Source organism: Engystomops pustulosus, unplaced genomic scaffold, assembly GCF_040894005.1.
Source record: "Engystomops pustulosus unplaced genomic scaffold, aEngPut4.maternal MAT_SCAFFOLD_137, whole genome shotgun sequence".
Classification (NCBI taxonomy): domain Eukaryota; kingdom Metazoa; phylum Chordata; class Amphibia; order Anura; family Leptodactylidae; genus Engystomops; species Engystomops pustulosus.
This window is the reverse complement of record NW_027285017.1, coordinates 234,933-247,982: the sequence shown is the minus strand read 5'-3', so window position 1 is coordinate 247,982 and position 13,050 is coordinate 234,933. Positions and strand designations below refer to the sequence as shown.

Genomic DNA, 13,050 nt, shown 5'->3' with positions numbered 1-13,050 from the left:
CTCCTACGTCTCACTGTGATTCAGTGGAGGTTGTGTGACTCCGGGTGATAATAACATCCAGTAAGAGGTGGTCCGACCCTCCACCAGGATCGGTAGGATTCGCCCTGTTACTGTGTCACACCTCTATGATGTACATTCATGGGGGTCATGTCCCTGGCTGATGATACTGGCTGTTGAGATCATGTATCTTCATGGAGATATAGTGGTGGGAAGGGGCAGACTACTATCTCCGCGGTCATGACCTGGCCTCTCGCTTTCATCGTCAGTCAACTCTAGGTCTTATCATCAGCCATCATGGGTGTGACTAGGCCTCTAGGCCTCATTGTTGGCCATCTTGGGAGTGACTAGTCCTCTAGGCCTCATTGTTGGCCATCTTGGGTTTGATAGCCATCTAGGTCTCATCATTGGCTATTTTTGGTGTCTTGGGTGTCACTGGGCTTCTAGGCATCATCATTGACTATCTTTGTGTGACTAATTCTCTGGCCTTTAACCTTAGCCATCATTGATGACCCTAGGCTTCATCCTCAGCCATCTTGGGTGTGACTAGGGATCTAGTCTTCATTGTTGGCCAATGTGGGCGTGACTAGTCCCCTCGGCCTTGTTCACCATCCTCTGCGTGACTAGGGTTCTAAGCCTTGTCATTTTCTATCTTGTATGTGACTAGGTCTCTAGGCCTCATTTTGGCCATCTAGGGTGTCTCTCGGTCTTTAGTCGTCACCATTGACTATTTTTGTGTGACTAGTTCTCTGGTCTTTAGCGATGGCCATCATTAGGGACCCTAAGCTTCATCCTCAGCCATCTTGGGTGTGACTATGGATCTAATTCTCATTGTCGCCCAATGTGGCCATGACAGGCCCTCTCAGCCTCGTTGTCCGCCATCTTGTGCATGAAAAGGGTTCTAAGCTTTGTCATTATCTATCTTGTATGTGATGAAGTCTCTAGGTCTCATTGTTGGCCATCTTGGGTGTGGCTAGGCCTTTAGGCCTTATCATTAGCAATCTTGGATGTGACTAAGGCTTTAGTTTTCATTCTTAGCTATTTTGGATGTGGCTAGGCTTCTAAGCCTCATTGTTGGCCATTTTTGGCGTTACTAGGGCTTTTGGCCTCCTTATCAGCCATCTTGGGTGTGGCTAGGCTTCTAGGCCTCATTGTTGGCCATTTTTGATGTTACTACGGCTCTTGGCATCAAAGTCGTCCATTTTGGGTGTGACAAGGACATTAGGTCTCATAATCAGCCATCATGGGTTTGACAAGGCATCTGGATTTCTTTGTCGGCCATCTTGGTCATGACTTGACCTCTAGTTCTTATTGTTGGCTGTTTTTGTATGACTAGGCTTCTAGGCCTCTTTGTCAGGCATCTTTAATGTGACTAGGTCTCTAGGTCTCATTGTTGGCCATTTTGGGTGTGGCTAGGCCTTTAGGCCTTATCATTAGCAATCTTGGATGTGACTAGGGCTCTAGTTTTCATTGTTAGCCATTTTGGGTGTGACTAGGCTTATACGCCTCATTGTTGGCCATTTTTGGCGTTACTAGGGCTCTTGGCGCCAAAATCGGCCATTTTGGGTTTCACTAGGACTTTAGGTCTCATAATCAGGCATCATGTGTTTGAGAAGGCATCTGGACCTCTTTTTGGCCATCTTGGTCATAGTTAGACCTGTAGTCCTCAATGTTGACCGTTTTGGGCATCAATAGGCCTCTAAGTGTCTTTGTCAGCCATCATTGGCAAAACTAGCGCTTCTTTGGCAGGCATTGTTGATGTGACTAGGCCTCTAGACCTCATTGTCGGATTCATGGGGGTCATGTTCCTGGCTGATGATACTGGCTGTTGAGGTCATGTATTTTCATGGAGATATAGTGGTGGGAAGGGGCAGACTACTATCTCCGCGGTCATGACCTGGCCTCTCACTTTCATCGTCAGTCTACTCTAGGTCTTATCATCAGCCATCATGGGTGTGACTAGGCCTCTAGGCCACATTGTTGACTGTTGTGGGCATGATTAGGCTTCTAGGCCTCTGTCAGACATCTTTGATGTGACTAGGTTTTTAGGTCTCATTTTAGGCCATCTCGGGTGTGGCTAAGCCTTTAGGCCTTATCATTAGCAATCTTGGATGTGACTAGGGCTCTAGTTTTCATTGTTAGCCATTTGGGTGTGGCTAGGCTTCTAGGCCTCATTGTTGGCCATTTTTGGCTTTACTACGGCTCTTGGTGCCAAAATCGGCTTTTTAGGAGTAACTAGGACTTCAGGTCTCATAATCAGCCATCATGGGTTTGACAAGGCATCTTGACCTCTTTGTTGGCCATCTTGGTCATGACTTGACCTCTAGTCCTCATTGTTAACCATTTTGGGCATGACTAGGCTTCTAGGCCTCTTTTCATTTTCTATCTTGTATGATAGACTAGGTCTCTAGGTCTCATTGTTGGCCATCTCGGGTGTGGCTAGGCTTTTAGGCCTTATCATTATCAATCTTGGATGTGAGTAGGGCTCTAGTTTTCATTGTTGGCCATTTTGGGTACGACTAGGCTTATACGCCTCATTGTTGGCCATTTTTGGCTTTACTATGGCTTTGACCGTTTTGGGCATGAATAAGCCTCTATGCCTCTTTGTCAGCCATCTTTGATGTGACTAGGCCTCTAACCCTCATTGTCGGCCATCTTGAGCATCACTAGACCGCTAGTCCTTACTGTCAAACATTTTGAGGCAGACTAGGCCTCTAGACCTTTTTGATGACCATCTTGGGCTCTTCCCCCTCCCCCATTGTCATGTTTCCTATTTCAGAGCATTGAGCTGTGACCCCTCTCATGTATAACGTACGGGTGATTATCACATCTGTCCCCAGACCCGGTAACTGCTCCGCACACACATGTATATATATATAGGGGTCACTGTGCATTATTTTAGAATTTTTCAGAAAAATCTTCAGTCGATTCCAGGACTTTATTTTAAAAAGTTTTTTTTCTACATGTTTTCTGTTTTATTCATTTTTTTAATGATCAATTATATTATTTTTTTTAATCATTTTTTGATAGGTTGTTTTAAGTTTATTTTTTGATTTTTTTTTTAAATTTATCTTTCATCAATATTTTATATTTTCTTTGTTTTATTCTTGCACATTTTTAATGAAATATCTGTTTTATTATTTATTAAACGCTTTCATTTGATTATTGTGAATTTTATTATTATTTTATTTACACTTTTGTAGATTTTGGAATATCTTTGATTATTTACCTTTTTTTGTAATTTTGGCTTTTTTATTTCACATTTTGATCTCTGTTATTATAATAATTTTTTTTCAGGACTTTTCCTCCTTTTGTTATTTTATTTGTGTTGAGGGGAAACAAATGATGTTAATATCATGGAGTTGCTGACTCGTGGGTTTCTCCATTAGGGCCATGCTCCAGCGGCTCCGTCGCCCGCACACGTGTCGCATAGACGCTGCTGCCTGCAGTTATTATCATATTCTCCGGTCCATTTATCTGCCGCTGCAGTCACAGAATTAATGGAAAAATAGAATAAATGAGAAGTAAGAAGAAAGGTCAATAACACAAATTATAATACAGTACATTGTGGTTATTACGGAGGAGAGTGGCCATTGTACCAGGGGCAAGAGAGGAGGCTTGTAGTTACTGCTGATCAGCCCCTTATAATATGAAGATGACTCTCCTGCCCCCTCTCTCTAATGATAATGAGATGACTCTCCTGCTCCTTCTCTCTAATGGTAATGAGATGACTCTCCTGCCTCTTCTCTCTAATGGTAATGAGATGACTCTCCTGCCTCTTCTCTCTAATGGTAATGAGATGACTCTCCTGTCCCTTCTCTCTAATGGTAATGAGATGACTCTCCTGCCCCTTCTCTCTAATGATAATGAGATGACTCTCCTGTCCCTTCTCTCTAATGGTAATGAGATGACTCTCCTGCCCCTTCTCTCTAATGGTAATGAGATGACTCTCCTGCCCCTTCTCTCTAATGATAATGAGATGACTCTCCTGCCCCTTCTCTCTAATAGTAATGAGATGACTCTCCTGCCCCTTCTCTCTAATGGTAATGAGATGACTCTCCTGCCCCTTCTCTCTAATGGTAATGAGATGACTCTCCTGCTCCTTCTCTCTAATAGTAATGAGATGACTCTCCTGCCCCTTCTCTCTAATGGTATTGAGATGACTCTCCTGCCCCATCTCTCTAATGGTAATGAGATGACTCTCCTGTCCCTTCTCTCTAATGGGAATGAGATGACTCTCCTGCCCCTTCTCTCTAATGGTAATGAGATGACTCTCCTGCTCCTTCTCTCTAATAGTAATGAGATGACTCTCCTGCCCCTTCTCTCTAATGGTAATGAGATGACTCTCCTGCTCCTTCTCTCTAATAGTAATGAGATGACTCTCCTGCCCCTTCTCTGTAATGGGAATGAGATGACTCTCCTGCCCCTTCTCTCTAATGGTAATGAGATGACTCTCCTGCCCCTTCTCTCTAATGGGAATGAGATGACTCTCCTGCCCCTTCTCTCTAATGGTAATGAGATGACTCTCCTGCCCCTTCTCTCTAATGGTAATGAGATGACTCTCCTGTCCCTTCTCTCTAATGGTAATGAGATGACTCTCCTGCCCCTTCTCTCTAATGGTAATGAGATGACTCTCCTGCCCCTTCTCTCTAATGGTAATGAGATGACTCTCCTGCCCCTTCTCTCTAATGATAATGAGATGACTCTCCTGCCCCTTCTCTCTAATGGTAATGAGATGACTCTCCTGCCCCTTCTCTCTAATGGTAATGAGATGACTCTCCTGCCCCTTCTCTCTAATGGTAATGAGATGACTCTCCTGCCCCTTCTCTCTAATGGGAATGACATGACTCTCCTGCTCCTTCTCTCTAATGGTAATGAGATGACTCTCCTGCCCCTTCTCTCTAATGGTAATGAGATGACTCTCCTGCCCCTTCTCTCTAATGGTAATGAGATGACTCTCCTGCCCCTTCTCTCTAATGGTAATGAGATGACTCTCCTGCCCCATCTCTCTAATGGTAATGAGATGACTCTCCTGCCCCTTCTCTCTAATGGTAATGAGATGACTCTCCTGCCCCTTCTCTCTAATGGTATTGAGATGACTCTCCTGTCCCTTCTCTCTAATGATAATGAGATGACTCTCCTGCTCCTTCTCTGTAATGGGAATGAGATGACTCTCCTGCCCCTTCTCTCTAATGGTAATGAGATGACTCTCCTGCCCCTTCTCTCTAATGGTAATGAGATGACTCTCCTGCCCCTTCTCTCTAATGGTAATGAGATGACTCTCCTGCCCCTTCTCTCTAATGGGAATGAGATTACTCTTCTGACCCCTTCTCTCTAATGGTAATGGGATGACTCTTCTGACCCCTTCCACTACTGATAAGGAGATGGTTCTGCAGACCATGTGCCAGTCCATCCAGTCGGTTCTGTCTAGTGTCTGCAGATGGACAGAACATGATGGTGCTGAGCCTGATCTCTAGATGGTCCAGAGATGGTCAGATCTTCCACCTCGCTCCATGTATGGTCAGTCCTAAGGATGGAATGTTCTGGACTCTTCCTTCTCATCCCCAGTTCTTATCTCGGTGAATTATAGAACGTTCTTATAATTATCCGGCGTCGGAGACGAGAGGAGATAATGTCTGCGCTTTATTACCGGATACGAAGGTTTTATGACCACAAAGTGTCCAATAATAATAAGAGCGAGACATCGGAGGCACCAGGAGACGCCTCACAGCCCAGAATGTCCTCCAGCCTCCTCCTCCTCCGCACTCCTTCATTCCCTACATTTCTCTATCATCTTATTTCTCCTTTTTCTTGCTTTTTTCTTTATTTTTTCTTGATTTCCTGTTTTCTTCACTCGTCTTTTCACCTCCTCCTCTCCTTCTTACTTCAAGATGTTTTTTTTATCTTTCATATTTTGTCTTTCATTTATGTCTTTTCTCCCTCATGTTCTTTGCCTCCTTCTTCTCCTTATTTTTATTATTCTTCTTTCTCATCTTTGTACCTTCCCTCCTTCCCTTTTCTCCTCATCACCTCTTCCCCCTTATCCGCCTCTTGTTCCTTATCCTCTTCTCCTCCTTCTTTTCATTTTTCGTTCCCCTTCACTTTCTTCCTTCCTCCTCTCTTGCCTCCTTCTTCTCTGCTTCTATTTCCTTCTATTTTGCCTCTTTCTTCCATTAACCCCTTCCTTCTGCTCCCTCCTCTCTTTCTTCCTTCTTCTCCATTACTTCTCCTCTTCTTTATCTTTCTTCTCCATTACTCCTCCTCTTCTTCCTCTTCATTTCCCTCTTTCTTCTCCATTACTCCTCCTCTTCTTCCTCTTCATTTCCCTCTGTCTTCTCCATTACTCCTCCTCTTCTTCCTCTTCATTTCCCTCTTTCTTCTCCATTACTCCTCCTCTTCTTCCTCTTCATTTCCCTCTGTCTTCTCCATCACTCCTCCTCTTCTTCCTCCTCTTTCCCCTCTTTCTTCTCCATTACTCCTCCTCTTCTTCCTCCTCTTATCCCTCTGTCTTCTCCATTGCTCCTCCTCTTCTTCCTTCTCTTTTCCCTCTGTCTTCTCCATTACTCCTCCTCTTCTTCATTCTCTTTTCCCTCTGTCTTCTCCATTACTCCTCCTCTTCTTCCTTCTCTTTTCCCTCTGTCTTCTCCATTACTCCTCCTCTTCTTCCTCCTCTTATCCCTCTGTCTTCTCCATTGCTCCTCCTCTTCTTCCTTCTCTTTTCCCTCTGTCTTCTCCATTACTCCTCCTCTTCTTCATTCTCTTTTCCCTCTGTCTTCTCCATTACTCCTCCTCTTCTTCCTCCTCTTATCCCTCTGTCTTCTCCATTGCTCCTCCTCTTCTTCCTCCTCTTATCCCTCGTTCTTCTCCATTACTCCTCCTCTTCTTCCTCCTCTTATCCCTCGTTCTTCTCCATTACTCCTCCTCTTCTTCCTCCTATTGTCCCTCTTTCTTCTCCATTACTCCTCCTCTTCTTCCTCCTCTTTTCCCTCTTTCTCCTCCATTACTCCTCGTCTTCCTCCTCCTCTTTTCCCTCTTTCTTCTCCATTACTCCTCCTCTTCTTCCTCTTCTTTTTCCTCTTTCTCTTCCTCTTCTTCCTCCTCTTTTCCCTCTTTCTTCTCCATTACTCCTCCTCTTCTTCCTCTTCTTTTCACTCTTTCTCCTCCATTACTCCTCCTCTTTTTCCTCCTCTTTTCCCTTTCTTCTCCATTACTCCTCCTCTTCTTCCTCCTCTTTTTCCCTCTTTCTCCTCCATTACTCCTCCTCTTCTTCCTCCTCTTTTTCCCTCTTTCTGCTCCATTACTCCTCCTCTTCTTCCTCCTCTTTTTCCCTCTGTCTTCTCCATTACTCCTCCTCTTCTTCCTCCTCTTTCCCCTCTTTCTTCTCCATTACTCCTCCTCTTCTTCCTCCTCTTTCCCCTCTTTCTTCTCCATTACTCCTCCTCTTCTTCCTCCTCTTTCCCCTCTTTCTTCTCCATTACTCCTCCTCTTCTTCCTCCTCTTTCCCCTCTTTCTTCTCCAGTGCTTCCTCCACCTCTTTTGCCGTCCTCCTGCTTTTTCTTCCTCGTATCTTTTTTTCTTCTTCTTTACATTGCTGTTTTGATACTTCCTTCTTCCTTTTATTTTTCTTCCTTCCTCTTTCCTTCTTCCTCTTCTCGTCTTTTACACCTTTCCTTCAGCTCTTCCTCTTGTTCTTGCTCTGTATTTTCTCCTCCCTCTATGTGTTTCCTCCATTATCTCTGTCCTCTTGTGATGCAGGGACTCCCTCGTCTGCGGCACATGGAGCCTCGCTCTCAGTGTATGAGGTGACTCTCCCGTCCTGAGACATCCCTGGTTTTGCAGCCTCTCGCTTTATGGCCGGTGATGACTGATGCTCCGTCTTGTCTTGTCTTGCAGGAGTTTTCTGTAACGGGACATTCGATAACTTTGTGTGTTGGCCGTTCTCTTACCCTGGAAATGTCTCTGTCCCTTGTCCGTGGTACCTGCCCAAGATCCAAGAAGGTAAGGGGGGGCGGGGGGCATGTATACACTGTACCCCCAAAACTGAACAACACAAGGGAAGCCCTGAAGTGACCCCAACACTATGTGCACCACCATGGCTCTGTAGAGAAGTGATATCTGGGAGCTATATAGCAGTAGTATTTGGGAACTATATAGGGGCAGTATAAGGGCACTATATGGCGGTAGTATTTGGGCAATATATGGGGGTAGTATTAGGGCAATATATGGGGGTAGTATTAGGGCACTATATGGGGGCAGTATTTGGGCACTATATGGCGGTAGTATTAGGGCACTATATGGCGGAAGTATTAGGGCACTATATGGTGGTAGTATTTGGGCATAATATGGCGGTAGAATATGGGCACTATATGGCAGCAGTATTTGGGCACTGTATAAAAGTAGTCTTTGGGCACAATATGGCGGCAGTATTTGGGCACTGTATGGCGGCAGTATTTGGGCACTGTATGGCGGCAGTATTAGGGCAGTATATGGCGGTAGTATTTGGGCACAATATGGAGGTAGTATTTAGGCACAATATGGCGGTAGTATTTGGGCACCATATGGCGGTAGTATTTGGGCACCATATGGCGGCAGTATTTGGGCACTATATGGCGGTAGTATTTGGGCACTATATGGCGGTAGTATTTGGGCACCATATGGCGGTAGTATTTGGGCACTGTATGGCGGCAGTATAAGGGCACCATATTGCGGTAGTATTTGGGTACAATATAGAGGTAGACGCTAGTAATCAGCCATCACCACGTGGCGGTATTATATCATACAGATGCAGGTCACATATTATATACATAATTTATAGGTGTATATATAAGTGTCTCTCCCCGGCCGGCGGCTGTAATCATCTCCTCGCGCAGACGACGGCCGATAACTGTGAGATAATAAAGACGTCAGGGGAAAGCGAGGAATATAAAGGGCCCGTCCCCTTAATAGCAGTGACCCCCAGTGTAACATCCATCCCTGCTGACAGTCTCCCTGCCTGTATATGATGTATGATGACGCCCTGTCCTGTCCCTGCTGACAGTCTCCCTGCCTCTATATGATGTATGATGTCGTCGTGTCCTGTCCCTGCTGACAGTCTCCCTGCCTGTATATGATGTATGATGACGTCCTGTCCCTGCTGACAGTCTCCCTGCCTGTATATGATGTATGATGACATCCTGTCCTGTCCCTGCTGACAGTCTCCCTGCCTGTATATGATGTATGATGACACCCTGTCCTATCCCTGCTGACAGTCTCCCTGCCTGTATATGATGTATGATGACACCCTGTGCTGTCCCTGCTGACAGTCTCCCTGCCTGTATATGATGTATGATGACACCCTGTGCTGTCCCTGCTGACAGTCTCCCTGCCTGTATATGATGTATGATGACGTCCTGTCCCTGCTGACAGTCTCCCTGCCTGTATATGATGTATGATGACGTCCTGTGCTGTCCCTGCTGACAGTCTCCCTGCCTGTATATGATGTATGATGACGTACTGTGCTGTCCCTGCTGACAGTCTCCCTGCCTGTATATGATGTATGATGACGCCCTGTCCTGTCCCTGCTGACAGTCTCCCTGCCTGTATATGATGTATGATGACTCCCTGTCCCTGCTGACAGTCTCCCTGCCTGTATATGATGTATGATGACGTCCTGTCCCTGCTGACAGTCTCCCTGCCTGTATATGATGTATGATGACGCCCTGTCCTGTCCCTGCTGACAGTCTCCCTGCCTGTATATGATGTATGATGACGTCCTGTGCTGTCCCTGCTGACAGTCTCCCTGCCTGTATGTGATGTATGATGACGTCCTGTCCTGTCCCTGCTGACAGTCTCCCTGCCTGTATATGATGTATGATGACGTCCTGTCCCTGCTGACAGTCTCCCTGCCTGTATATGATGTATGATGACGTCCTGTCCTGTCCCTGCTGACAGTCTCCCTGCCTGTATGTGATGTATGATGACGTCCTGTGCTGTCCCTGCTGACAGTCTCCCTGCCTGTATGTGATGTATTGACCCTTTCCTGTCCTTGCTGACAGTCTCCCTGCCTGTATATGATGTATGATGACGTCCTGTCCCTGCTGACAGTCTCCCTGCCTGTATATGATGTATGATGACGTCCTGTCCTGTCCCTGCTGACAGTCTCCCTGCCTGTATATGATGTATGATGACTCCCTGTCCTGTCCCTGCTGACAGTCTCCCTGCCTGTATATGATGTATGATGACGTCCTGTCCTGTCCCTGCTGACAGTCTCCCTGCCTGTATATGATGTATGATGACTCCCTGTCCCTGCTGACAGTCTCCCTGCCTGTATATGATGTATGATGACGTCCTGTCCCTGCTGACAGTCTCCCTGCCTGTATATGATGTATGATGACGTCCTGTCCTGTCCCTGCTGACAGTCTCCCTGCCTGTATATGATGTATGATGACGCCCTGTCCTGTCCCTGCTGACAGTCTCCCTGCCTGTATATGATGTATGATGACTCCCTGTCCCTGCTGACAGTCTCCCTGCCTGTATATGATGTATGATGACGTCCTGTCCCTGCTGACAGTCTCCCTGCCTGTATATGATGTATGATGACGTCCTGTGCTGTCCCTGCTGACAGTCTCCCTGCCTGTATGTGATGTATGATGACGTCCTGTCCTGTCCCTGCTGACAGTCTCCCTGCCTGTATGTGATGTATGATGACGTCCTGTGCTGTCCCTGCTGACAGTCTCCCTGCCTGTATGTGATGTATTGACCCTTTCCTGTCCTTGCTGACAGTCTCCCTGCCTGTATATGATGTATGATGACGTCCTGTCCCTGCTGACAGTCTCCCTGCCTGTATATGATGTATGATGACGTCCTGTCCCTGCTGACAGTCTCCCTGCCTGTATATGATGTATGATGACGTCCTGTCCTGTCCCTGCTGACAGTCTCCCTGCCTGTATATGATGTATGATGACTCCCTGTCCTGTCCCTGCTGACAGTCTCCCTGCCTGTATATGATGTATGATGACGTCCTGTCCTGTCCCTGCTGACAGTCTCCCTGCCTGTATATGATGTATGATGACGTCCTGTCCTGTCCCTGCTGACAGTCTCCCTGCCTGTATATGATGTATGATGACGTCCTGTCCTGTCCCTGCTGACAGTCTCCCTGCCTGTATATGATGTATGATGACCCCCTGTCCTGTCCCTGCTGACAGTCTCCCTGCCTGTATATGATGTATGATGACGTCCTGTCCTGTCCCTGCTGACAGTCTCCCTGCCTGTATATGATGTATGATGACGTCCTGTCCCTGCTGACAGTCTCCCTGCCTGTATATGATGTATGATGACGTCCTGTCCCTGCTGACAGTCTCCCTGCCTGTATGTGATGTATTGACCCTTTCCTGTCCTTGCAGGCAGCGGGGGGCACACGCACAGATACTGCACGGGGCTGGGGGTCTGGAGGACCAGGGAGAACTCCTCCGATATCTGGCGAGACAACAGAGAATGTAATTCCAGCGACCATTTCCAGCAAAACGTGAGTCTCATGTTCTGCCGCTAATCCCAGGGATTACAGCAACTGCCGGGGGGCGCCGGAGGCCCAGAGGAGCCGTCAGGGCATTGTACTGCTAAAGGGCCGGGGTATATAGATGTATATAGATGGTGCAGGGTGTACCGGGTGCAGGGTGTACCGGGTGCAGGGTGTGCCGGGTGCAGGGTGTACCGGGTGCAGGGTGTGCTAGGTGCAGGGTGTGCCAGGTGCAGGGTGTGCCAGGTGCAGGGTGTACTAGGTGTAGGGTGTACCAGGTGCAGGGTGTGCCAGGTGCAGGGTGTACCAGGCGCAGGGTGTACCAGGTGCAGGGTGTGCTAGGTGCAGGGTGTGCTAGGTGCAGGGTGTGCTAGGTGCAGGGTGTACCAGGTGCAGGGTGTACCAGGTGCAGGGTGTGCCAGGTGCAGGGTGTACCAGGTGCAGGGTGTACCAGGTGCAGGGTGTACCAGGTGCAGGGTGTTCCAGGTGCAGGGTGTGCCAGGTGCAGGGTGTACCAGGTGCAGGGTGTACCAGGTGCAGGGTGTACTAGGTGCAGGGTGTACTAGGTGCAGGGTGTACTGGGTGCAGTGTGCGCTAGGTGTAGGGTGCACTAGGTGCAGGGTGTACTAGGTGCAGGGTGTACTATGTGCAGGGTGTACTGGGTGCAGGGTGTACTGGGTGCAGGGTGTGCTAGGTGTAGGGTGTGCCAGGTGCAGGGTGTACCAGGTGCAGGGTGTGCCAGGTGCAGGGTGTGCCAGGCGCAGGGTGTGCCAGGCGCAGGGTGTGCCAGGTGCAGGGTGTACTAGGTGCAGGGTGTGCTAGGTGCAGGGTGTGCTTGGTGCAGGGTGTGCTAGGTGCAGGGTGTGCTAGGTGCAGGGTGTGCTAGGTGCAGGGTGTTCCAGGTGCAGGGTGTGCCAGGGGTAGGGTGCGCTAGGTGCAGGGTGTACCAGGTGCAGGGTGTACCAGGTGCAGGGTGTGCTAGGTGCAGGGTGTGCTAGGTGCAGGGTGTGCTAGGTGCAGGGTGTGCCAGGGGTAGGGTGCGCTAGGTGCAGGGTGTACCAGGTGCAGGGTGTACAAGGTGCAGGGTGTGCTAGGTGCAGGGTGTGCTAGGTGCAGGGTGTACCAGGTGCAGGGTGTACCAGGTGCAGGGTGTACCAGGTGCAGGGAGTACTAGGTGCAGGGTGTACCAGGGGTAGGGTGTGCCAGGTGCAGGGTGTGCCAGGTGCAGGGTGTACCAGGTGCAGGGTGTGCCAGGTGCAGGGTGTGCCAGGTGCAGGGTGTGCCAGGTGCAGGGTGTGCCAGGTGCAGGGTGTGCTAGGTGCAGGGTGTGCTAGGTGCAGGGTGTGCTAGGTGCAGGGTGTACCGGGTGCAGTGTGTGCTAGGTGTAGGGTGTACTAGGTGCAGGGTGTGCTAGGTGCAGGGTGTGCTAGGTGTAGGGTGTACTAGGTGCAGGGTGTGCTAGGTGCAGGGTGTACCAGGTGCAGGGTGTACCAGGTGCAGGGTGTGCTAGGTGCAGGGTGTACCAGGTGCAGGGTGTGCTAGGTGCAGGGTGTACCAGG

The 13,050-nt window shown here is 48.4% G+C and overlaps 1 protein-coding gene across 1 annotated transcript in view; it reads left to right on the top strand.

The window, feature by feature from the left end:
• The window catches only part of GLP2R (glucagon like peptide 2 receptor), a 74,609-nt gene that overhangs the window by 42,988 nt on the left and 18,571 nt on the right, over positions 1–13,050 (top strand). The window contains exons 3-4 of the mRNA XM_072131760.1: positions 7,891–7,995; positions 11,379–11,500. Coding sequence (XP_071987861.1) covers positions 7,891–7,995; positions 11,379–11,500 — 227 coding nt within the window. The remainder of the gene's footprint in view (positions 1–7,890; positions 7,996–11,378; positions 11,501–13,050) is intronic.